Source organism: Oratosquilla oratoria, chromosome 22, assembly GCF_046742065.1.
Source record: "Oratosquilla oratoria isolate Oo_2021 chromosome 22, ASM4674206v1, whole genome shotgun sequence".
NCBI lineage: Eukaryota > Metazoa > Arthropoda > Malacostraca > Stomatopoda > Squillidae > Oratosquilla > Oratosquilla oratoria.
Genome location: NC_134798.1, coordinates 29,066,934 through 29,094,433, shown reverse-complemented (window position 1 = coordinate 29,094,433; position 27,500 = coordinate 29,066,934). Strand labels below are relative to the sequence as shown.

General features: G+C 38.6%; 2 protein-coding genes across 2 annotated transcripts; one reads left to right on the top strand and one right to left on the bottom strand.

Annotated features, from left to right (window-relative positions):
- Nucleotides 1-864: 864 nt before the first annotated feature.
- Nucleotides 865-5,067, bottom strand: LOC143037460 (arrestin homolog). The gene is made up of 6 exons (XM_076205706.1): nucleotides 4,857-5,067; nucleotides 4,306-4,669; nucleotides 3,730-4,023; nucleotides 3,110-3,253; nucleotides 2,225-2,354; nucleotides 865-1,996 (listed from the first exon to the last, which is right to left on the bottom strand). Exons 1-6 carry the CDS (start codon nucleotides 4,963-4,965, stop codon nucleotides 1,901-1,903), a joined length of 1,137 nt encoding a protein of 378 aa, XP_076061821.1. The 5' UTR covers nucleotides 4,966-5,067; the 3' UTR covers nucleotides 865-1,900.
- Nucleotides 5,068-19,254: 14,187 nt separating this feature from the next.
- Nucleotides 19,255-22,719, top strand: LOC143037459 (arrestin homolog). The gene is made up of 6 exons (XM_076205705.1): nucleotides 19,255-19,436; nucleotides 19,591-19,954; nucleotides 20,177-20,470; nucleotides 20,951-21,094; nucleotides 21,420-21,549; nucleotides 21,737-22,719. Exons 1-6 carry the CDS (start codon nucleotides 19,328-19,330, stop codon nucleotides 21,830-21,832), a joined length of 1,137 nt encoding a protein of 378 aa, XP_076061820.1. The 5' UTR covers nucleotides 19,255-19,327; the 3' UTR covers nucleotides 21,833-22,719.
- Nucleotides 22,720-27,500: the final 4,781 nt, after the last annotated feature.

Genomic DNA, 27,500 nt, shown 5'->3' with positions numbered 1-27,500 from the left:
TTATGGGCTTAAACGACTTATCAATCAATTGACAGTCGACGGTTGCTCTTTAGATCACGTAAAGAGGACTGTGAGCCTGAGCGTCCGTCTTGTTTCGTCCCCTGTCATTGCTTCTGCTGTGACCTTCTGCCAGGTCACACCAGGACAGTGACCTTAGTACGGCAAATGACTTCCAATATTGGCCATGTTGTGATGATGACACCACTCACCAGGATAGTGGTGGTGATCATTTGTCTCTCCAGTCAAACGGTACCACCCAAATTCATTACTATATCACTTGATAGGGGTCGCTTGATTTTTCTTATACAAAGTTAAACGTTTCCTTTGACTTTGCTTATTTTAGTGCATATGTGTGTATATCTTCCTTCAACCACAAATCACTTTTAATTCCATGCCATCGCAGTCGAGACTGAAGAATCGTTCGATGGAGGCATCCGTTGGAAATTGAAACGTGGATGAGCCGAGGATTCGAACCCAGCTAACCCGTAACAAAGTTACAGTGACTTCAACCAATACGCTATCAAGAGAGATTGATAGCGTATTGGTTTAAGTCACTGTAACTTTGTTACGGGTTAGCTGGGTTCGAATCCTCGGCTCGTCCACGTTTCAATTTCCAACGGATGCCTCCATCGAGCGATTCTTCAGTCTCGACTGCGATGGCATGGAATTAAAAGTTATTTGTGGTTGAAGAAAGATATTAATTGATTACTGGGAACCATTCAGTGTATATGTATGTGTGTATATGTGTACATTTGTACTTACTCATTCTGTAGTAAACATTCCAGAAAAAAAGGGGAGTAAATGGCATATTTTTTATGGAAGATTTTTTTTTTTAATATTCAAAGGTTGAAAGAGAGAGAACTATATGATTTAAAATTTTATTGATTTTATTTATCATCTTTTTATAATTCCGAGTGGGTATGTGATATAACCAAGCATTTGATAAATACCATTAAATTACCCAATCAATTCATTGGGATTTTCTTTGGAGAGAAGAGTTGTTCTACCCAATGGGGAATCATAACTGTATTTATATCAACAGAAGGAGCGAATCGTTGTATAGCAGTTCCAGATAAACCTGCGATGTTGACGATGAAGATATATTCTAATTTCTTTTGGTTTGGTTTTTCTTTACACATCCAAAGATATCGTTCACTTCTAGGATTTTCTCTTTTTCGTTATTTCTAGTAGCACTGAATGAATCACTTCACAATGCGTGTGCTTGTACACTTTACTGGCATCCTGCCACATCGGTCCTTTCATCCAAAGAGAAGGAGAAACCCTTTCCACCTTCCCCTAAATATTCAAAAGTCCACAAAGGCTTAGTCAAGGCACTAGTGCGCTTTTTCTACTAAAATTATCACAACGCGTTGTCACAAAGAAGAAGAAATAAATAAGGAGGACACTTTCTCGTAGTGACCGCATCTTTCAAAGTTACCGGCTGACGCCCTTTGTGGCGGAAGTTGGTCAGATGCTGGTTATCGTCGCGCGACTGAAGGATATGGTTCACGTAATGTCAGAAAAAAAGATATACATATATATATATATATATATATATATATATATATATATATATATATATATATATATATATGTATATAATAATAATGATAATAATAATAATAATAAAAGAAAGGAGCTCCTGAGTTATTAAAGTGGCAGCAATCACTATTCATTTCCCCTTAAACAAAAATTTGGGTTCTAGTTGTAGCTGAAGAAGAATAAAAGAAAAATAGATATTCAAGGAAAAAAGAAGGCTACGTGGCAATGGCCTGGTGGTCAGTAGACAGAAAAAGGGTAGAAGTCTTTTTCCGGACCATTAGGTGATGAGATGAAATCTTTGATCTGGATGTTATATTCGTGACCGCCAGGGGTATTGTCGTCGAGAATGTTCGTTCGTTTAGCCATCGAGGTCGGTGGAAGCAGCCATACTATCAGATCGGAAAGCTTCGACTTGAGCTTGAGAGTCACTACGCATCATTCTGCGTAAATCAGGCTGTAGATAAAAGAAAAAAAAAAAAGAAGAAAAAAAAAATGAGTCACGACCACACCCGATCAAATTCAGGTACGGAAACATCTGTGACCAGTCGTCTGCAGTTGGAGTCCATACTTTAATCTATAAGATCACGCTAAGCATGTATACTGGTTATCATGTATAAAAGCAGTAATATAAACCTTTATGAAAACAGAATTCTTTCGAAAACCATAGGTGGTTGAAACTCACTTTAGGGTGCATGAGAACCAAGGGTAGTTCAGCTGAAACTTCTCCTCCTATAGCCCCAAGATAGAGTTTGACTTTGACCGTGTAAGAGATGATCATTCCGAACATGTCACGGTTGTCGGGGTTTGACAATCTGGAACAAAGTTAAATCGTCCCGTTAGATAAGAAAAAAGAGTCTGAAACACTGTCAACAATCTTAATATAATTGAAAAAATGAACTGGATCGAAGAATGTTTAAAAAAAATCTAGGCAAAATGTTAGATGGTGTCACAGTGCAGAATGAAGGACACACAAATAGAAGTATGAAATTGAATCAAAATAAGTATATACTGCCATAAGAAAGGTATAGGGATAGTACCTTATGGGAATCATGAGTGAGATTATATTGATATAAGGGTATTTCAGCATCTTCCGATAGCTGTGTTACAAGGGGTATGCCTCAAATTTTGTCCTTTGAGTTGTTTGTTTTCTGTTTCTGAAGATAAGATCTTATGGGATCTATGAGTGAGTTTATATTAATTTGAGTGTATTTCAGCATCTTCCGATAGCTGTGTTACAAGGGGTATGCCTCAAACTTTGTCCTTTGAGTTGTTTGTTTTCCGTTTCTGAAGATAAGATCTTATGGGATCCATGAGTGAGTTTATATTAATTTGAGTGTATTTCAGCATCTTGCGGCACCAGTCATAGAAAGGTCATGCCTCAGAGCTTGTTCTGTGAGATGTTTGTTTTCTGTTACATACAAGTGGACTACTCAAGATACAACAATGTGATATATCAGAATGAATAAGAAGACGTCCTATTTGTTTCATTAGAGTGGTAGGGAGAGGAAAGATCGGGAGAAAAAAAATAGTAGAAGAGAAGAAGTGAAGGGTGAAAATAAATTCTTACAGAGTAGAAGACGCCAGATTTGTATGAATGTTCTTAAGGTGCCCATCAAGGGCGACTCCTCGGCGATCCTTGTTGGATTCGAGCGACGGTATCAAGTACAGGACCTTCTGCAGCGCGGATCCAGGGTTAACAGGACATCCCTCTCTGTTAATCATAAAAAGAAGAGCTTCACTATCACGTTTTCAGAGGGACAGAAGGGATTGTATTCAGAATTGGGAAAGGGTTTGTAAGCTATAAATCAATAAAGAAAGAGCTAAGTAAAAGATATCAAGTATTTATCAAGTGAAAGTATATAAAATTTTGATTGGAGAAGGTCTCCATTAGCTGATAGTTATTCTTTTTAAGAAATCTAGCTTGTGAAATTTGACACTTTTTGTTCTTGAATTTATTTCTGAATTTTAGAGACAACGCTGAGTATCATGATTGTGCATCGTATACAAGTGGTCATACTCGGACATATCAGAGTTTGCCAGCCATCTGTTATCTTGATACGCTTTGCTGATGAGTCCGCAGGCTCAACAAGAGCAAATCACTCTTTTTACCAATATCCTGACCCATAAACTCATTTTTTCTCCTTGAGGAAAACACCCTAGAACCCGATGAAAGAACACAACACTTACTGTGTTTCCACGCTGGCAATGGTGCACCGGAACTGTCCACCAGAGAACAGACATATGTCTGTACTCTGCTGCACGGCAGCCTTGATCTTCTTGACGGTCTTGTTACTGTGGTTGCGAACGCATACGTTGATAGCAATCTTGTCTCCGTGGTAGTACAGTTGTTTGTCTAGCGTCGCTTCGAGCTCAAGTTCTCCTGGGCTAAGCATGAAATCTTTGCGGACAATAGTACAAGGTTGTCGACCTTGGCGACTGGGCGCGAACTGGATTCGGCGAATATTGAGCAAGATAGTGGACCTGGAAGGAATATGATAAGTGTCAGTAAGATAGGGTCTTTAAGTGTAGTACCTAGGTTATGTTGATAAATTTGTCTGGCATGAACGGAAGCCACCCCTGTTTATGTAGGGTAGGATCTCTTGGTTTAGTGTCACAGATATTGTTGCAAGTTTATTTAGAATGGATGGACATTGTTCCTAATTACCTATTCATTCATTTAAGCAAGATAGTTGATTTGGACTGAACATGCCTCGGGTATGTGTGCAAGTTAATTTGGCAAGGATGGACATTTCCCCAGTTTACCTCTTGTGACTTCGGTCCTCTTCATTGTCGCCGACGTAAAGTTTGATGGAGTATTCAACACCGCAAGGTTTGCCCTCGTCCTCAGGACCTGGTTGGATGGTGACGGAGGGCGGGGCATTGGGTGGCATCTGGAAGGTGAAGGGGTGGGCGTTTGCTCCCAGTTTCTTGATGAGGCGTTCCTGCAATTTCGAGGCCTTTTCTTCGCCTTTTGGTGGGTAGATCACCTTTGAACTGAGGAACAGATCCTTTTGGAAATTTAGCCCCATGACCTCATCTTCCTCACGGCCGTATCGGAAGCTGCAAATCAACTGTCCGTACACCTTCCTCCCTTGCAGGTAGTCCGTGTCCAGCGTAAACACTCCGTCTACAAGAGATCCAAAGAAACATGATCCAAAGATAAGAAAAAAAAAAAAAAATCATGATGTCTTCCACAAACTAAGCATAATGGTTCAAGTCACCTATTCACATCAAAGTTTCGAAAAAGGAAGTGGCGTTCCAGTTAATACAGACTCAAGATAAACAGTAGAAAACTTAAGTTATTTTTTCCTTACCCACTGGGTCGACAGAGGAGACATGGTCGACAAAGTCGCGGCGCCCCAAGTAAATGGTTAATTTGCCGTTGGGGGAAGCCTTCTTGAAAACCTTGAACTGAACAACCATGTTGAATTGATTATATTTTCCCACTTCAAATCACACTACTTAGTTTCAGAACTGCGGAGAGGTTCTTATTCAGCTGGCCTTTGCTTCACTTTGCTGAATGTAACTGGGTCGTGATCTTATATACTCAGAATGTCTGGAGGAGGTCCGCCTACTCGAAGAGGAGTAAGCCCCAGCAGGACCCTGTTCTTCCTGATGGCTAATTGGATTGAAGTCCCTCTCTCTCTCCACAACACTTCCAAAGCAATCGTCCTTTGACCTCGAAAAGAAACCCCACAAAATTCCTAAAGCCATAGTCAGCAGTGGTTTGCCTCTGTTCGAGCAGGAGAACATCTATTCTGTCAGCTGTGATCAGTCACTTGATGTTTATTCTAATGGTATTATTCCTTTCTTTGTAAATATGCTTATATAAGTTGTTTCTTCATATCAAGAAATGACCACAACCACGCAACCACATACATATCCACACTCACACCCACACACCTACTGTACTCCCAACGCCACACTTACACCCACTCACTTTTCCACACACACACACACACACACACACACACACACACACACACACACACACACACACACACACACACACACACACACACACACACACACACACACACACACACACACACACACACACACACTCACACACACACACACACACACACACACACACACACACACACACACACACACACACACACACACACACACACACACACACACACACACACACACACACAATACACACAATTCTTTCGCGGAAATCGATCGAAAGCGGCTAGTTGATTAGCGTTTAGGGCTCGCGACAATATAGCCCAGAGATTGAACCCCGTTCAGAATTGAACACTCCACTATTACAATAAGCTGTTAATGTATGTGTGTGTGTGTGTGTGTGTGTGTGTGTGTGTGTGTGTGTGTGTGTGTGTGTGTGTGTGTGTGTGTGTGTGTGTGTGTGTGTGTGTGTGTGTGTGTGTGTGTGTTTGTGTGTGCGTGCGCGTGTGTGTGATTCAAAATACCCTGGACTTAATTCTAACAAATAATGAGCACCAAATTAGCAGCGTAATAGTGGGAGATAGTCTAGGCTTTAGCGATCATCAAGAAATAAGATTTAATGTTATTTGGGAAAAAATAAAAAGTACGAATAACGTTCAGGTACCAGACTTCAGGAAAGCAAACTTTGACAATATAAAAACCTATTTGAAATTGAATACGAAAAGCCAGGCGGACGTTTCAGACATTCTTGATTCTCGTTGCGGGGCTGGTAGTCAGGTGTGGGTCATGGAGGGTAATATGCATACCTTAGGTCAGGTCTGGGTCAAGGAGGGTAATACGCATACCTTAGGTCAGGTCAATTGGGGGCGAGGGCCCAACAGTCAGGTCAGTAATTTAAATGAAATGTATAAAAATCTAACTGATCTAATTATTAATGCACAAAATACATTTATCCCCCTAAAGTCAATACGGAAAAATAGTAATACTCCCAAATGGATGACGGACAGATTGAAACATGAGATCGGAATGAAAAGAGGACTTTACGTAAAAATGAAAAACGGGGAATCACACCTTAGATCAAGATATAACGAAATGGCAAAGCTGGTTAAAAGGAATACACGTTCAGCGAAACGTAATTATGAAATCAAGGTTGCCAGTCAAGCAAAATCCAACCCAAAGGGTTTCTTTCACCTCTATAGAACAAAAAATAAAGAAAGAATAGGACCAATTAAAAACGATGAAAATGTCATGATTGAATCGGAAGAAAAAATGAGTGAGGAGTTTAACAATTATTTTCTATCGGTGTTTACTAATGAGAGGTTAGATAAAGTACCTGACTGCGATCCGATTTTCAGAGGGGATGAAGAAAGTAGTCTAACTAATATCAGCATTAGTAAAGAAGAAGTAGTCAAGCAGATTGACAAACTTAAAGCTACAAAATCTCCGGGTCCAGACGAAATTTTTCCAAGAATGCTTAAAGAGTGTAAATTTGAAATCTGCGACCAGTTAACTGAAATATTCAATAAATCGGTAGACACTGGTTCTGTTCCAACTGCTTGGAGGCAGGCAAACGTTGTTCCTGTTTTTAAGAAGGGAGATAGATCGTCTATATGCAACTACAGGCCAATCAGTTTGACATCGGTTATAGGAAAAATGCTTGAATCAATAATAGTAAATAGACTCAGAGAACACATTGAAGGGCATAATTTAATTCGTGTTTCACAGCATGGTTTCTCCAAGGGTAAGTCATGCGTGACTAATCTTCTATCCTTTTACACTAAGGTATATAAGGCGTCAGACAACAATGAAAATTACGATGTTATTTATCTTGACTTTAGCAAAGCGTTCGACAAAGTGCCACACCAGAGACTACTAAATAAAATCAAAGCCCATGGCATAGGAGGAAAAGTGTTAGAATGGATTAGAGCTTGGATTAGTAACAGAAAACAGCGGGTCACCATAAATGGAATAAAATCTAGGTGGGGCAATGTTACTAGCGGGGTCCCCCAGGGCTCGGTTTTGGGTCCCTTGTTGTTCATTATGTATATAAACGACTTAGACGAAGGGTTAAATAGTTATGTTAGTAAGTTTGCGGACGACACTAAAATAGGACGCCTAATTAGGTCAGGAGACGACGCCCAGATTCTGCAGGATGACCTTAATAAGCTGTTAACATGGTCGGTGAAATGGCAAATGAACTTCAATATCTCTAAGTGTAGCGTGTTAAACGTAGGGCTACACAACCCCAAAAATAGATACAAATTTAGATTTAAGAAGGAAATAGGCAAGAATCGGTTTACTAATAGGGTGGTCGATGAATGGAATAAACTTAGTAACCATGTAGTAAGCGCTGAAACTATCAGTTGCTTTAAAAAAACGATTAGACAACTTTATGGATGGGGATGAAAGGTGGTGATGGATACGGAGCTGCCTAGTGTAGGCCTTATGATCTTTTGCAGCCTCCTTTAATTCTTATGTTCTTATCTTATGTTCTTATGGTCTTGGATCACGTGTTGTACTTGTGATCGACAGCTATTTACCTCCCGGAAGAGAGCACAGAGCTCACACACCCAACTCCCGCCCACGAGTTGGAGTAACGACTCGTAGCGCAGCGATACTGAAATTACATCAGCCCTGGGCGGGATTCGAACCCAGATCGCCGTAGTGGTGGCCGGAAACTCTATCAACTGCGCCATAGAGTCGTGTGTGTGTGTGTGTGTGTGTGTGTGTGTGTGTGTGTGTGTGTGTGTGTGTGTGTGTGTGTGTGTGTGTGTGTGTGTGTGTGTGTGTGTGTGTGTGTGTGTGTGTGTGTGTGTGTGTGTGTGTGTGTGTGTGTGTGTGTGTATTCACCTTGGTCTTTCAACTTGGTCTTTGGATCACGTATTGGACTCGTGGTTGACAGCTATTTCCCTCCCGGAATAGAGCTCAGAGCTCGTATGACCGATCTATGAGTAATGCTATGACCTTACACACACACACACAACTCCCCGCCCACGAGAGTCGGAGTAACGAACCGAAGCGCAGCGATACCGAAATAATTTCGGCCCTGGGCAGGATTCGAACCAGGTACTGCCGCACCTCCGTACTGGCAGTCCAGTACTCCATCAACCGCACCACCGAGACTTGACCTGACCTGATATAATTAGCTTAAGTGGTAACCCTTTCCATGTATCAAACCTCTCTCATGTGTATATATATCTCATCTTACTCTGTGCTTATTCATTCTATTGTAATCCTCGAAGATGTGAACAAATATCACGAAAGCGCTCGGATTAAAAAAAAAAAAAATCCCTGTGGTATTTAGCATATATATATATATATATATATATATATATTATATGTATATATATAAATATATATATACATATATATATATATATACAAATATATATATATGTATACATTATATGTATATACATATATATATATGCATATATATTTATGTATATATATATATATATATATATATACATGTGTGTGTGTGTGTGTGTGTGTGTGTGTGTGTGTATGTAAATATATACAGTGTATACGTACACATATATATATATATATGTATATACGTGTATATATATATACAGTATATATATATATATATATATATATATATATGTATATATATATATATATATATATGTATATATATATGCTAATAAGAACACGGGTACGTGTGTTCACTTATGCAAAGTAGACCACTTGGAAAAAGGAAACTAACGAAGCAGAGCGCTTTCGTATATTACATCTTCAGTGCAAGATGTAATATACGAAAGCGCTCTGCTTCGTTAGTTTCCTTTTTCCAAGTGGTCTACTTTGCATATATATATATATATATATATATATATATATATATCTATATATATATATGTTGTGTATGTTAAAGACACATTGAACATTTTTAGAAGCTCTGCCATGGGATGTGTATATCTTTAACATACACAACTTGTCGGAGGGCTCGCCTAATACGGGGATTGGATGAAAATGAGACTAGATCTTCCAATGTTACGTGAAGCGTGGTTGGGGACTTGTTCAGTCCTTTTGAACCATCACACATAGCTCGGTTGCTAGCGTCTTAGCCTCGTGATTATGGACGCACGGATCAGGGTTCGTATCCCGTGGCAGAGCTTCTAAACATATATATATATATATATATATGTATATATATATATATAGATATATATATATATATATATATATATGTATATACACACGCACACACATATATATATTCTGAGAGTTTGGTTTACAATTTTCTTAATAATAAAATCATCCAATCTGTACAGTCCATGACTTAGATTTAAATTATTAACAAATGTATCCTTGATCAGAGTGGATTTTATAATATTTCTATTCAAATAAGAATTACTCCTAACAATTATTTTAGCTTCATCACGAATAATACAATGGCTGAAATCCGTAAGATGAACAAATAACGCGTTGGACGTTTGACCACTTCTAACACTACAGTTGTGTTGTTTTAATCTAACATTTAATTCCTTTCCAGTCTGACCAATATAGCATTTGTTGCAATCTTTACATGGAATTGTATATACACAACCTTCCTTATTTTCAGGGGAATTTTTAATTAAAAGACTTTTGACTGTGTTGGAGTTTCTAAAAATGACTTGGATGTTGAAATTCTAAAGAATATGCGGTAATTTAATGAAATTATCATAATAAGGAAGAACGAGGAGATTTTCAGAATTAAATTTGTCTCCAGCTTTATTATCAAAATAAGACCTCCTAAATTTTTTTTGAGAATTTTCAATGAGATAATTGGGATACTTTAATTTTGAAGCTATGTCACTTATTCTTGAGAACTCATCATCCAAAAAACTCCGGACTACAAATACGATAAGCTCGAAGGTACATTGACGATAACACAGGCGCCTTTGTCCTGTAATGATGAGAAGAGTAAAAATGAACATATGAAAGAACATTGGTGGGTTTCCTATAGACATCAAATTTAAAAGACCTTTCATTTCTGTATATCAATACATCAAGAAAAGGTAATTGGTTATTTTGTTCTATTTCCATAGTAAAATTGATAGAAGGGACTAGGGTGTTAAGCTGTGACAAAAAAATAGACAGATCGACATTAACAGGTTAAATACACAAAATATCATCAATGTACCTAAACCAAGTAATATTTTGGGGGAGAATATTGGGTAACAACTTTGTTTAAAAAAAATTCCATATAAAGATTGCTTAGAATTGGAGAAATCGGATTACCCATTGCCATACCAAAATTCTGTAAATAATATTTGCCATTAAACATAAAATAGGATTCTAAAACACATAATCTAATTAAATCAATAATGGTGGCAGTAGGCAGTGGTAAATAAATTTTCTCCAATTCTTCTTCCAGGTACACTAATAAATCATTAACGGGAACACGGGTAAATAAAGAAGTAACATCGAAACTAATGAGAGTAAAATCATGGTTAATATTAAGGTTTGCTTACTAAATCTACATCGTTGTGTATGTGGCTGTAAGAAATTGTTCCCACTAGAGGGCTCAAAATGGACACAAGCCACTTGGACAAAATGTTTGGTGTATAGTTCCATGGCATCAACCAACCAACCTACACGCCCTCAACGTTTCCTCATGGCTTATGACAAATTAAAAAAAAAGGATTACGACTTGCATGTTACCAAAGCTGACAAAAGTAATAGTGTTGTCATTATGAACAAACAGGATTATATTGACAATAAGTTAAAAAGTATTTTAAAAGGACACGACCTTTTGATCAAGCACCTCTCCTCGAATTCACCATCACTTCCATACATGTATGGGTTAATTAAAACACAAACCTAACAACCCTGTGAGACCTATTACATATTCCTGAGGATCTGTTGGGTACAAATTGTCCAAGTGGCTTATGTATTGATCAAGATAAAGAGAAATAAATGCACTAAGCAAGTGACAGAACATGAAATGCTGGTCTCTATTAGTTGATGGGCGTTTTCATTTGACTTTTTTTTTTTTTTTTTTTTTAGAAATTAGAAACAATGTTCAGTGTCATGATAGTACTTTATACACGAGTGTTTATGCTTGGACGCATCAGAGTTTGTCAATCTGCTGTCGTCTTGGTAAGCTTTGCTGGCTGCGCATAATCATTTCGTGCTCTTTTAAACATACTCACCCTTGCCCACTAGGGAAAGCACCAAAGAAAAGACTTAGAAAATAGGACACTTACTGTGTTTCCACGCTGGTAATGGTGCATCGGTACTGTCCACCAAATAGCAGACATATGTCCGTACTCTGTTGCACGACAGCCTTGATCTTCTTGACGGTCTTGCTACGCATATGTTGATAGCAATCTTGTCTCCATGGTAGTACAGCTGCTTGTCAAGCAATACTTCGAGATCTAGTTCTCTTGGGCTGAACATGAAATTTTTGCGGACAATGGTACACGGCTTCTGATCTTGACGACTGGGTGCGTACTGGATTCGGCGGATGTTGAGCAAGACAGTAGACCTGGAACAAATTAGTGTCAAGAAAATTAATCAGTTATAACGGTTGACATAAGGAGAGTAGATTCTGTTCATTCATTTGGTACCTAATTTGTTACTCTATCTTGAATAGATAAAAAATTATACAACAAAATATGCTTAGAAATACCCCAAAATTTACCCTTTTGTTTAGATAGCAAAAATTTCAGCCTCCATGCAGCAATACTTTCATGCATTTTAGATAAAAATGGATGTAATTTTTTACTTTTTCTTGTCAAAAAAAAAAAGGAAAAAAGTACAGTAACGTATGAAAATATTATTATTAGTATTATCATTTTCTTTTTGGAACAGGTCCAATGCCCCATACATTGATCAACTCGGATTCAATTTTCTTTTGGAGCCAAATTAATATGGCCCTGGTTGATTCCTTTCCAATTCAAAGAATACAGCTGTCACTGATGCAGCAGACCAAAATGTAACTTCTGTTATTGTGACTAGAATATTCATCTCTATTTATCCATCTCTGGCTGATTCTGACCTCTTTCCAGTGCGAGCAGTTACAAGTTTTTTACAAAGGATTACAAAGACGGAGCATGCCGACAGGAGACCTTTTGGTTCATAGCTAGGTCGGATGCGAAAAAATATAGTAATAATAAATAAACAAATAAGTAAAAATTATTGTAATATAAATAATAATAGATAAAATACATAAGTGGTAGACACAGAATGACATACCGTGTGCAGGCTTGTGCTTACAATAAGTCTGAGTACTCCAAAAGAACCAAATCTCAGGAGCAAAATGGCCATACACTCGAGTCCTTAGTGTGCAATATTTTCAACTTTACTCCTCAGTTTTTTCATGATTGATCTCCTAACTCTAGAACCAGGACAAAATACCAATGTTCTCTCATATGCAGATGACCTGACAGTAATAACCCAGCACAATAGATACAAAATAACATCAAAGAACACCCAAGTTTACTTGAGTACACTAGATCAATGACTCAATAATAACAGAATGATGGTCTCATTCCAGAAATAAACGGTGATGCTGTTCCCACCAGAAAATCATCACCAAAAATAACATCATGTCGTCAAACTAACTGGCCAAAATCCTTCAAACTGGAAAAGGATAAAATTCTAGAGCATTTGATACTCATATGACTTTCAGCCTATATATAAAGTACCTGGCACCAAGAATCAACAAGAAAACTAACTTACTTAAACCCATCGCAAGCACTGATTTTGAACAACAGAAAGAATGCCTAGTAAAGAATCTAAAGCAATTCATAAAAACTTTCTCAATTACGCCTCCCCAAGATGGTTCCCGGCAATCAGTAAGGCGCATGCAAATAACTTAAAAGTTTTAGAGAATGAAGGCCTGAGAGTAATAATAGAATGTACCAAACCGCCTCAATTGCACACACGCACACATAAACCAAAATCATCTTCACACCACATGAAAAGGAAAAGAACACATTTCCACTCCAGAACTTGCATTATCTACACACCCATCACACTACATTTTACAAGCACGACCAACAGAACCCCAAAAATAATGATGAATAAATATATAAATGAATATATTATTAGGTAAATAAATAAATAGATAAATAGAGATAAATAAATAAATAAATAAAATAAATAAATAAATAAATAAATAAATGAATATATATATATATATATATATATATATATATATATATGTGAATGAACCAAAGAACAAATGAACAAATGAACAAGTGAACAAGTGAACAAATGAATAAATGAGTAAATGAATAAATGAATAAATAAATAAATGAGTAAATGAATAAATGAATAAATGAATAAATGAATAAATGAATAAATGAATAAATGAATAAATGAATAAATGAATAAATTAATAAATGAATAAATGAATAAATGAATAAATGAATAAATGAATAAATGAATACATGAATAGATAAATAAAATAAATGGATGTACAAATAAATAGATATGCATATAGATCAACAAAAGACAAACGTATAAACAAATAAACAAACAAATGTGTCGATAAAGAATATGTAAATAAATAAATAAATAAATAAATAAATGAATAATAGATAAGTAAATAAAGAAATAAAGAAATAAAGAAATAAAGAAATAAAGAAATAAAGAAATACATAGATAAACAAGTGAATGAACAAATAAGTAATGAATATATAATTAGATAAATAAAAATCACCATCCCACTCCCACGAAGCGGTAATTGAGAAACCCCAGATAGGTCGAGACCCGTCAGTTGTTGTAAGCCGCTATCTTTATTTTTTCTCTTCTTTTTTTAAGGCGATGTGAAGGAATACTATGTCTTTCCTACATGCACAGCAACTTCCCCTGTCAAGGTTAATCTTCTCTCGCTGGAGAAGTCTTTCCATGTGGAAACGCAGCAAAATTGTCACGAGATTGGTTTTAGTTCCGACTCGGAAACTTCTTCCGGTGCAATCGTTCTGTGGCAGTAAGATGCAACTGACTTTGTTCTTCGAAAATATAATAATTTGGTGGTAGGGGTGGTGGTAATTACAGGCCCTTAACAAAAAGGAAAACAAGTAACTACTTGTTGACTTTACTGCTCTATGATAATTGAGGCTGTTCTGATGTGATGACAAGAATTATGAGTTTCTTTCCAGGCCAAAAATAACATGGGGGTGGCATGTTTTATTTATTTATTTCATTAATTTATTTTCTACGTTTTGTCTGCCTTCAGGCAATTTGTTCATTTCTATACAATCCTCAGTGGTGAGGGATTATAGTATTACTCTACAATGTTTACCATCACGTGTCTGCATTTTATACTCTCTTTATTTCTATTGTTCAACTATATCATATCCTACCTCCCTAAAGCTAGTCTGAGTTCGACCTGTTCCATATTTTTATATTTTGAAATAGCTTCTTGTATTGGTAAGAAATAGGTACGAATAGAGAATGGTTATGAATGAATGATAAATTGACGCGGCCCGAAAGGATAACCCCTTGTTTGCTAAGCAATCTTGAGTTGATGAGTGGAAGGGTCGCTAAGTCGTGGAGCAGTGAGGATAACACCAGCTTCGTCTCTTGGGATCTGCCATGGAAGTATTGTGCATTGTTTCTGACTCGAGCAGGCGAGGGACAACGATGATCCTCCTCCATTCACGATGAGGTAAGATAAAAGAGGCAACAGATGGTGGTTGCATTGTTGTTAGGCGCATGCCTTGCCTATCCTCCCCTTCGTATAAAGGGTAATGCACATTTTCCCATATACATGGGATATGCATGTATCTTTTACATAGACGAACTACATGCCAAAATACCCTATCTGTTATACTACTGAAGTTCAGTACATTACCAGCAATCTCTCGATTTATCAGAAATCTTATTCCACTGGATCTTTCTCCTTAACTTTACGGTAGAACGGGTACTGACTGTCTAGATTCTAGACAGTCAGTACCCGATGCAGCCTCTAGACTCTAGAAGCTGCATCGGCTCTTCTCCTTCCTATCGGACTTTACTCATTCTACGATGCACTTGATTTTCTCCAATTCCTTCATGATACTCTCCAGCCTGTGGCTCCTAAGTTGAAGGAGATCCTCATTTTGTCCAGGTTGAAACAATGGTCTCAAACTGTCCGGAAATATATTCAATTTGGAAGTAGGTAGAAACAACTTTGCCAACCGTGTAGTTAATGAATGGAATAAACTTCCTGCACAGGTAGTGCAATGTAGTTCAGTTCGAAGCTTTAAGAATAATTTAAATAAATACCTAAGCAAGATGCTGTAATGATTATAAATTATCTTATATTATTTGTCTTTGTTTTGTTATCATTTGTCTGTCTGATTTTCATTTATTATTAGTTATATGTCAATTCATTATTATTTACTATTTACCTATTCGTTTATTATCTAACTATACCTATGCATTTATTTATGTATTTTATTTGTTATTTACATTATTATACATACACATACATACATATACCAAGGCTTTTTCCCCCTTCCAAGGGAGGTAGCCAAAAAGGGAAAGGCATAAAAACACTCCCACCCATTTCATCCCTAAATACACTCCACACCTCTCCCACCCTTCCTCTCATCTGAGCACCTCCTGGATGACGGGTCATCCCTGCACCCTGCCCACCGCCCTGGGTCAGAAGCAGTGTCGCAAGACACAGTACATCCACAGCGAGGCCGCTTCATTTAATCGGCGACCCCCCCTCTCCGTCCCCCTTTGCAATATAAGGCGAGGACGGGGAGAAATCCCTTCGGGCTGCGTCAAAATTTACTCACACATACTACCCCACCCCCCACTTCCCCGCCCATTCCTCCTCATGCAGTCACAACATCATCCATATACAACCATTCTCCACTCACCTCTGTCTTCCGTCCTCTCCCTTCCTTCCTCAACAGACATTCCCCTCTTCCCCAAAGCCCCCTTCACCCCATCCATCCACCTCATCCTAGGACGTCCCCTCATGTTCACTCCCTCCACATCTGCCTTCCATACCTCTTTTACTAGTCTTATGATTTATGATTTTTTTTTTCGCATCCGACCTAGATATGGATTAAAAGGTCTCCTGTCGGCATGCTCCGCCTTTGTAATCCTTTGATTAGTGTCTAAGACTTAGATCTACTTGGATAGTGCTTACTCACCTTTGGTGTCACACAGGAGTCAATGCGCGATCGTATGGTGTGGTGTTACACTTTGTAATGTTGAACTGTTGGCAGATATTGGTGAGAAAATCGTTATTGAATTCAGTGCCGTTGTCTGAGATGAGTGTTTTTGGTGTGGTGTATGGGCAGATGACGCTGTTGATGATTGTCTGAGCTACACTTTTGGCTGTCTTGTCCGCTAAAGGAGAGAGAATGCAGGAACGAGAGAAATGGTCGATGCATACGAAGAGGTACTGGTTTCCGTTTGAGGTGAGTGGTAGTTTTATTAAGTCAATGGTAATGGTTTCAAAAGGTCTGGAAGGTGTTGGGTAATTGTGGATTGGTACCTGACCGCTAATGTGATCTTTATGAGCTATGCATGAATGGCATGCATCAATGTATGTGTGTATGTCTTTGCGCATGGTGGGCCAGAAGTATGTCAATCTGGCTTGTGATAAACATTTGTCATTTCCGCAATGTCCTGCTAGTGGAGAATCATGAAGAATGTGAAGAACTTCAGGAACAAGTGCCGTAGGAACGACTTATTGTGCAACTGTGCGGTTTGGTTCGTTTTTGTTTGTGAGTAGTGTGGTGTGGTAGAGAATCTGGTCTATGATCGAGTAATTGTTTATGTTGGGCGGAAAATCGTCTGTATTTGTAGTGTCACCTGAGTTGAGGTAGTGAATGATTCTTCTCCATAAGGGGTCTGTTGCTTGAGCGGCAATGATGCGTTCTCGCGTAATGTCAAGTGGCTCTGTTGCTTGACGTATTGTTGCTACGTGTCTGCTAAGGGCGTCGGCTACCGAGTTTGCATGGCCCTAGACGTAGTGGAAGGTAGGCATGAATTCCTGAATGGTGAGGAACCATCTGGCGAGTTTTCCAGTGAGGTTCTTGCCTTTGAAAAGGTGGAGAATGGGTTGATGGTCTGTGTGTACATGTATTTCATAGCCTAGAATGATGTCTTTGAAATGTTTAAGGGCATATATGACTGCAAGTGCTTCGATCTCAGTAACAGAGTAGTTTTGATCGTGCTTGTTTAATGCTATACCGTTTGGAATGGAAATCAAGGTTATTAGATCACTGCTATGGAAAAATGAGGTTTGTGTGTAAAACCTTTAGTGTTGAATTTGACAAAAAGATTGACAATTTAATGAAAGAAAGCAACTGGACTTAACATGCTAACCCGAATTTCATGATTAATTTGTTCGATAAACCCTTATGTGATGATGTCAAGTGTGCTTTGGATTTTGGAATAATTGCTGCTACAGCTAAAGAGGTGGACGGTGTTAGTATAACAAAAGCCTTTTGCAATTTGGAAAATTTGGTGATGTACCTAGTGATGATATGAACATTTGAAAAGGTTGAGTATACTATTCTTTGTCTAATTCTAATCAGCCCACCTGTCCAAAACGTTTTCTCAGAGTACAGCAATTTAAAAATGACAAAGAATTGCATGTTACTAAAGCAGATAAGAGTAATAGTGTTGTAATAGTGAATAGGAACGATTAAATTTATAAAATGGAAACTTTATTGAGTGATGAAAGCACACACAGTAAGTTGAAGACAAATTCTTTAGAGTCGGTCAACATCAATTTCAAATAAAGATTAAAACAACACTTAAAAGGTCATGAACATTTAATTGAAGAGTTTTTATCTACTAACCCGTCTCTTCCATGCATATATGGATTAATCAAAACTCACAAGCCCGATAACCCTGTGAGACCCATCACTAGTTCCATAGGGCCCGCCAGTTATAAATTGTCTAAGTGGTTTGTGTCCATCTTAAGTCCACTTTTCGGTACCATCACAAGTAGCCACATTAAGAACGATGTAGACTTAGCTAATGAGCTTGATATCCTAAATTTAGATTACGATTTTAGATTAATAAGCTATGATCTTACTTCGTTATTTACTCGTGTCCCTGTTTTTTATTTATTAGTGTTCCTTGAAGAAAAAATGAAGAAATGTGAGTTGTCACTACCTACCACCACTATCCTTGATCTAATTAGATTATGTATTGTTGATTCGAATTTTGTGTTTGACGGGAAATATTTCCAGCAAAATTTTGGTATGGCTATGGGCAACCCATTTCCTCCAGTTCATAGCAATCTCTACATGGATTTTTTTTAAACTAAGTTATTACCTAAAATGTTCTCCCATAATGATACATGGCACAGATACATTGATGATATCTTATGTATTTGGCCTGCAAATGATGATCCTACTTTGTTCTTATCTAAACTTAATGCCATCGTCATTTGAAGAAGGGAAATCATTTGTTGCTCGGTATGAGGCCTGATGGTGATTATTCTTTTACAGGGATGAAAGGGGGTATGAAAGAGTTCAGAACTACTACTTTTACTACATTATAGACCTTTCTATTATGATTAACTCCCACAAATGTTCCAAGGAACTAACTTTACTAGATGTGATTCACCATTCAAAAAATCTCTGATGATGCGAGGCTTATTGCTGTTTTAGGTGATGAACCGTTTTACATTCTTTAAAGAGAAATCGATATGCCTGGCTGGGACGACAGTGAACATAAGATTTGTAATAACTGCAACGAAGAAGGACTTCAATCCAATTAGCCATATGGAAGAATAGGGTCACGCTAGGGCTTAGTACACAGAGTGGGCGTTCCTCCTCCAGCCATTAGGGGTATATAAACTCACGACAAAGTCACAACCAGCAAAGTGAAGCAAGAGCCAGCTGAAGGAGATCGGTTCTGAAAAGAAGCATTGTGACTCGAAGTCGGAAAATATAACAAAACCTTCAAAATGGTTGTTCAATTCAAGGTTTTCAAGAAGGCTTCTCCCAACAGTAAATTAACCATCTACTTGGGACGCCGCGACTTTGTCGACCATGTCTCCTCTGTCGACCCAGTGGGTAAGGAAAAAAGATCACTTTATTGTTCTTTTACTGAAATTGTCTGCATGACTTCCACATTCAATATTTTTGTGTGAGGAAGTCTAAAAGCTAAGTCTAGTTTGCGGAAAACATCGCGAATCATATTGATGATGCTCCTTTGGATCTGTTGCAGACGGAGTGCTTACGCTGGACCCGAGCTACCTGCAAGGGAGGAAGGTGTACGGACAGCTGGTTTGCAGCTTCCGATACGGCCGCGAGGAAGATGAGGTCATGGGACTTAGTTTCCAGAAGGATTTGTATCTCAATTCAAAGGTGATCTACCCGCCCAATGGCGACGACCCCGTCTCGAAATTGCAGGAACGCCTCATCAAGAAACTGGGAGCAAACGCCCACCCTTTCACCTTCCAGATGCCGCCCAATGCCCCGCCCTCCGTCACCATCCAACCAGGGAGTGAAGACGAGGGGAAACCTTGCGGAGTTGAATACTACATCAAGCTCTACGTCGGCGATAATGCGGAGGACCGAAGCCACAAGAGGTAAATACGAACAGTTTCCTCCCATGACAAATAACTCCGTCTAGGCACTACACGAAGGCCCTCTACCTTCCTAACACCTATCATATTCCGTCTAGGTTATCTGTCTTGCTCAAATAACGAAATAGACAAGCAGGAGCAATTTCCACTCATGTCAGATGAGCTTGTAAACAAATCCTAAACACTGCTCTTCTACCTTCCTGACACCTGTTTCATTAATTCCAGGTCCACTATTTTGCTGAACATCCGCCGAATCCAGTACGCACCCAGTCGCCAAGGTCAGAAGCCGTGTACCATTGTCCGCAAAGATTTCATGCTTAGCCCAGGAGAACTTGAACTCGAAGCATCGCTCGACAGGCAGCTGTACTACCACGGAGATAAGATTGCTATCACCATATGCGTTCGCAACCACAGCAACAAGACCGTCAAGAAGATCAAGGCTGCCGTCCAGCAGAGCACTGACATATGTCTGTTCTCTGGTGGACAGTACCGGTGCACCATTGCCAGCGTGGAAACACAGTAAGTGTCCTGTTTTCTAATTCAATTCTAGGGCACTTTCACCAAGGGGGACGAATGAGTACATGGGTTAGGATATCGTTGAAAAGAACACGTGATGATAATCCGCAGCCAGCAATGCCTACCAACATAGCATGACAAACCCTGATACGCCCAAGCATAACAACTTGCGTATAATGTACGATCATGATACTGAACGCTGTCTCTAATCTTAATGATGTCAATTCAAGATAAAAAACTGTCGAGTTTTATGAACTAGGCTTTCGAAAGAACAGCCATCATCTAATAGAAACGTATATTTCATGTCCCATCACATGATTAATCTTGATATTTCTTCCTTGACTGTAGTAATAGTTCTTATCTCTTTTCATCTTGATCTACAGCTTATTTGCCCTATCTCACCTCTAAATATGATTCCTTCCGTTACTCTGATGACGTGATTCTGTCGGTCTTCTCCTTATGCCTCTTCCTTGTGCTTTACAGAGAGGGATGTCCTATTAGTCCTGGATCCGCGCTGCAGAAGATGCTCTACTTGACACCGTCAATCGAATCCAACAAGGATCGCCGAGGAGTCGCACTTGATGGGCACCTTAAGAATATTCACACCAATCTGGCGTCTTCTACTCTGTAAGATTTCTGTCTGTTCTTCTCCTCACCTTCCACTTCTTTACCTTATTCTTTGCTAGTGCTGTTCTACTCAACCTTCCTCCCGATATCTCCTCTCTTATTCTCTAATAAAACAAATTTATACCTTTATTGTCTACTCTCAAATAACACACTAATTCTACAAGTACGGCATTTATATGTAATAGGAAATTAACTGGTTCCACTTTCATTTTGCCTAACTTTTTCAAATATTCTCAAGCCTATTGCTTTTTTTTATTGTGTCCAAATTACTGATAGTGTCTCAGTCTCATTTCTTACCTAACGGGACGATTTAACTTTGTTCCAGATTGTCAAACCCTGACAACCGTGACATGTTCGGAATGATCATCTCTTACACGGTCAAAGTCAAACTCTATCTTGGAGCCATCGGAGGAGAAGTTTCAGCTGAACTGCCCTTGGTTCTCATGCACCCTAAAGTAAGTTTCACCTTATACATCCTCATATAAAGATTTTTATATACAGTAACAAATATTCATGCATGCTTAGGTCTTTAAACCATAGATCTAGGGATTCAAATCACAACTATCTGACAACACTTGTTTATGTACCTGAATCTGATCGGGTGTGACCTTAACTTGTTGTGCATTATTTCTTTTCCCATAGCCTGATTTGCGCAGAATGATGCGTAGTGACTCCCAAGCTCAAGTCGAGGCTTTCCGTTCTGAGAGCATGGCCGCTTCCACCGACCTCGACGGCTAAACGAACGAACAATGCACCTGGTGCCCACGGATATGGTAACACCCAGACCATGGATATCACCCCTTCACCTAATGGTCCGGAAAAAGACTTCTACCCTTTTTCTGTCTCCTGATCACCAGGTCATTGCCACATTGCCTTCTCCTTCTTCTTCTTCTTCTTCTTCAACTACACCCGGAACCCACAGTTTATCAAGGGAAAAGGAATTATTGTTGCTGCTACTTTGATGACTCAGGAGTTCCTTTTCTCATTTTTTTTTTTCTTTATTAGTTTGTTGGCGTCACGTGCACCGAATCCTTGAGTCGCGCGACGATCATCGGGTCATGGCCAATTTCGGTCAACGATAACATCAACCGGTGATTGAGTGATACGGTCATTACAGGAAAGCGTATTGTTTGTTTCTTTGTGTGACAACGCGTTGTGATAATTCTAGTATAAAAAGTGCATTAGTGCCATGTGTAAGCCCTTGTGGACTTTTGAATTTTCAAGGGAAGGTGGAAAGGGTTTCTCCTTCCCTCCGGATGAAAGGACCAATGTGGCAGAATGCCAGTAAAGTGCACAAGCACATGCATTGTGAAGTGATTCATTCAGTGCTACTGGAAACAGTGAAACAGAGAAAAGCCAAGAAGTAAATGAGATCTTCAAAGATGTAAAGAAAAGAAAAGAAAAGAAAAAACCCGATTAAAATCTTAAACGTCAATGTCACTGGAACATTGTTATGCAGTAATATGCTTCTTATATTAATGTGATTGCAGTGATTTCCTTTTTTCGTAGAACAACTCTTCAATCAGAAAAAAAAAACAAATGAGTTGGTTATGTAATTCAGTGATATTTATCAAGTATTAACTTAGGTCAACTACACATCCAAAATTATAAGCAAAATTAATCAAATAAAGGAAATTTAAATTATGTTATTTTGTTTCTTTTAATCTTTGTATACTGACAGAAATATCTCTGATCTAAGTTGTTACACATCTATGATCTCTTTTCCCAGTGTCTCCTCAAATGCTGACTACAATATAAAGTTCCTCTCTATTTCTATATTATAAAATATATTCCTGTCTCTTTTAACTTCAATTCATTCTTGTGTTTGTTGTTCTTTTTGTTTAATATCAGCTGAAGTTACTTCTAGCTCGAATTGCTGTAGGTGGTCAGGTACGGGACTGTTAGAGGATCGGGACAACACTAATAGGTCACAGTAGAATCAGGACAGTACAAGATGTCTTCGAGGAGAAAAAATATAACTTAGGAAGCCATCCTAAGGAAAGCCAGGATCGACAAAATGAAAGGGACGCTGTCACACGTGCGAGCCACTAAACTGATTCCAAACACAGTACATAATACATACATACATACATATATATATATATATATATAAAGATATATATATATATATATATATATATATATATATATATATATATATATATATATATATATATATATATACATGATTTCAAGAAGTCTACAGCAACAATGGCGTTGTTGAGCTTATATTGAAGCTTTAATTTGTCTCGTGCAACAAGTTTCTGTGCTGGTTCCAAATAGCTGAGGTGTCCAGAAGACATTTGGTGCGGTTTTCTCTTTTTTATTTTCTCCAATACGTATTTCGACCTTACTCGGGGAGGGAGTTACAATGTTTTGGTGATTACAAGGGTTTATATACAGGCCGTACATTAGCCGAACACTGGGAGAGGTCATTGCCTATAGCCGTGATCCGTAGCGTTGCGTACGTGGAAGTAGCAACTTACAAAGGATTACAAAGGCGGAGCATGCCGACAGGAGACCTTTTGGTCCATATCTAGGTCGGATGCGAAAAAATCATATTAATAATAAAACAATAAATAAAAACTATAATAATGTAAATAACAAATAAAATACATAAATAAATGCATAGGTATAGTTGAATAATAAACAAACAGGTAAATAGTAAATAATGATAAATTGACATATAACTAATAATAAATGAAAATCAGACAGACAAATGATAAAACAAAAACAAAATAAATGAAAATCAGACAGACAAATAATAACAAAACAAAAACAAATAATATAAGATAAATTATAATCATTACAGCATCTTACTTAGGTATTTATCTAACTGATTCTTAAAGCTTCGAACTGAACTACATTGCACTACCTGTGCAGGAAGTTTATTCCACTCATTTACTACACGGTTGGCAAAGTTGTTTCTACCTACTTCCAAATTGAATCTATTTCCGGATAGTTTGAGAACATTATTTCTTGTCTGATTCTCATTCAATATGAATTTTTTGTCACTCTTGATATTATCAATTCCCTTTAGAATCTTAAAGACCTGTATCAAGTTATTTCTGAGTCTGCGCTTTTTAGTGAAAATAGATTCATGTGTTTTAGTCGATTTTCGCATGATTTATTTTTTATATTTGGAAGCAGTCCAATCTGTCAATGTCTTTAAAGAGATTCGGTGACCATACGGAAACAGCATATTCCAAATGTGGACGAACTAACGATTTATACAGCTTGTTAATGAGTGATGGACTTGTGAAATCAAAAGATCGCGCAATCAGTCCCAGAATCTTATTTGCTTTCTCAGAGGCTGATATACACTGCTTGGATGATTTGAGGTCGTTACTGATAATTACGCCGAGATCTTTTTTACTATCCACTTTTGTTAACGAATTACCAAATAACTTGTAATCGTACTTACTGTTATTTTTACCTATGTGCATTACCTTGCATTTACTTGTGTTAAATTTCATTAGCCACTTTTCAGACCATTGCTGTAATTTATCTAAATCTACTTGAATATCTAATTGGTTTGAGTGATCATTTGCCACTCCGCACAGTTTTGTATCATCAGCAAATTTGGAAACAGTAGATTTTAGTCCATGGTCTATATCATTTATATATACTATGAATAGAAGTGGCCCAAGAACGGAACCCTGAGGAACTCCACTTGCAACACTTTTCCATCCAGAAGTTTTTCCATTTAAAACAACTCTCTGTTTTCGACCATTCAACCAATTACTAGTCCAACCTAATAGGCTACCACTTATTCCATGCAAAGCTAATTTAGTAAGTAGTCTTTCGTGTGGGACGGTATCAAAAGCTTTTGCAAAGTCTAGATATATTAAATCTATATTGTTTCTTTTGTCATAATTCGAGATAACTGTGCTGTAGAATTCGAGTAAGTTAGTCACGCAAGAACGTTTCCGTCTGAAACCATGCTGGCTATCATTTATCAAACGGTTACTTTCTAAATGATGTTCGATAGCATCTCTGATGATAGTTTCCATTATTTTTCCTACGATTGAAGTCAAACTTATAGGCCTATAGTTATTTGGTTTCTTTTTGTCACCTTTTTTGAATATGGGAGTAACGTTAGCTAGCTTCCATTCTCTTGGGACATCTCCGGATATGATGGATTTCTTGAAAATAATTTCTAATGGAACAACAATCTCATTCTTAATTTCCTTTAAGATTCTTGGAGGCCAACCGTCAGGGCCTGGTGTTTTATTAACTTTGAGTTTGTCTATACACCTTTTAATTTTTTCTTTTGTTATATTTACCGTAGTGAGTAAGTTTACCCCAGACTTTTCACAGGTTTCAGTTTGGAATTCACTTTGAGGTGTTTCGTTTACGAATACCGAGCTAAAATAATTGTTTAAGATATTACACATTCCTTCATTTGAATATTCAAGTTGACCGTCAGCAGATAATAGTGGACCAATGTGATTCCTAACAACCTTTTTATCTCTAATGTAACTATAGAATTCTTTGGGATTCTCTTTGGATTTATCAGCGATGTTCATTTCGTATTGTCGTTTTCTTTTCCTTATTGTCTTTTTTAAATCTCTCTGTATTGTGGATTGTGGAAATGGGTGTAATTGTTTGTGTTATGGGCGTCTACTGCTTGGGAGTGTGGTTGTGGGCATGAGTTGTATGTTAATGGAAGGTTTTTCGATGTAAATGTTCACTGCTTCGGCCATCTTAAGGCGAAGGGGGTCGTGAGCTTTGTAAATTATTTTAGTGTTTTCGTTTGGGCACCAACGTCACACGCGCCGTTCTCGCGTGGCGCTGCATGGGGCCGGCCATGATCCAAAGATTGTACATCGCTGACGGAAAGTTTGGCTCTAAACGGTATAAGAAGTACTTTTTTACCCCCATCAAGACCCGGGGCGGAGTCCTTGGTCTTCTTGATGGTATGGAGGATTATATCGGCTGTTACTGAAGGAAATAATTCCAGATATTTTTGGGCAGACTGGTGTCATCTGCCTAGCATCAGGTTTACTAGAATGCTCAAAAATGGGGCCCAAAACACAAGAGAATCCTAAGGGGGGTGGGGGTTCGGCTGCTTTTTCTAGTCTCTAAAAAGAATAGAGCTAGCAGCGTGCTTCCTGTTGGAATTGTACAGTCTTTGAATCCGCCGGTATTCCTGTATCTTAGCTTTTCTTTGAGAGAAGGTCATCTGTTTTCTAGGTCGGGGTCGGTTCCTTCCTTGCGATGTGGCGCGCAATACCTCGAAAAAAGGCTAACGTGTGCTCTTCAAGAAACCTTTCGGCCTCTTCCCCTCTCTCTAGGGCTACCAAGGCAGCTCAAAAGTTGTCTACATGAAGCCACGAACCATCCGTCACACATGACAGACTATCCTCTGCTGAGGCAAGAAGCGCTTCCCGGATGTCTGATTCGCTGTATTCCTCCTCCTTCTTTTACTATACCCCAGCTGGGGACGAGGTAGGCTTACAGAACAAAGATGTGCCAGCGGCGACCAATCGCTGGATTGCATCCTTGTGTGCCTGCTTTCTTCTCTGACCCTTGATTGATGTTCGTTGATGTTCCTCCTTACACCCTCACGCAGGATTATTGAGGCATCCTCCAGCGCTAATAAGTGAGACTCCTCAATTTCCCACCTGACCTTAAGTTTGTTGGTGACAGCAGCCAAAGCGGCCCCTCCGAATGCGACCTAATGGGCACGTTTACGGTGTAGTCCCAGTCCCGCCTTCGTCTTAAAGAGTCCACCGTAATCCCAACAGGAGTGCTGGTCTTCTCCCTGGGCTGTGTGCATTCACGATCTTCTGGGAGGAGGGGAGTCAGAAGTGGTGGTGCGTGTCCTTGGCGAGTCACCAATATAACGGAGAAGATATTGAAATTATCTACCGTCTTCGATATAGCACAGCAGTTCCGCGCGAGATTAACCAATATTCAGTTTCACTATGCTATTCGTAACTACAGGTACCCAAGCTTACCGGGTTGATCCCTACGCTCTGTAACTTGCCCACATGGCTCGAGCCATTTGATGTTATAATATTGTCAATGTCAATACTATCTTGCTCAGTGCCGTTTGCCTATTGGAAAGGTCATCTGGGTGGGCAGTCCAAATAAAGCCGTCGAAGCGTTTCTTGGAAGTAGCCAACTAGGGGGCACCACTGATTACTCGCTCTCTTCATTTACCATTCTAACGCAGACTCTACTTCTTTCATAAAAACTCTTGACAGCTTTTCCCCAATCCCATATATCTGTAATACTTCCCACAGTGCCTTCCTGTCCACCCTATCATAAGCCTTTTTTCAAATGCATAAAGCTCCAAAATACATACCCTTTCCTAAAGCTTTCTCACATATCTGCTTTACCACAAAAATTTGAACCACACAACCTCTGCCTTTCCTAAACCCACACTGTTTCACACCAA

Excerpts from the sequence above, each read along its gene's own strand:
- LOC143037460 (XM_076205706.1), bottom strand. The coding sequence starts at position 4,965 with ATGGTTGTTCAGTTCAAGGTTTTCAAGAAGGCTTCCCCCAACGGCAAA. Across the intron at positions 4,670-4,856 it reads CTCCTCTGTCGACCCAGTGG|ACGGAGTGTTTACGCTGGAC; the intron begins GTAAGGAAAAAA and ends GATCTCTTGTAG. Across the intron at positions 2,355-3,109 it reads AATCTGGCGTCTTCTACTCT|ATTGTCAAACCCCGACAACC; the intron begins GTAAGAATTTAT and ends ACTTTGTTCCAG.
- LOC143037459 (XM_076205705.1), top strand. The coding sequence starts at position 19,328 with ATGGTTGTTCAATTCAAGGTTTTCAAGAAGGCTTCTCCCAACAGTAAA. Across the intron at positions 19,437-19,590 it reads CTCCTCTGTCGACCCAGTGG|ACGGAGTGCTTACGCTGGAC; the intron begins GTAAGGAAAAAA and ends GATCTGTTGCAG. Across the intron at positions 21,095-21,419 it reads AATCTGGCGTCTTCTACTCT|ATTGTCAAACCCTGACAACC; the intron begins GTAAGATTTCTG and ends ACTTTGTTCCAG.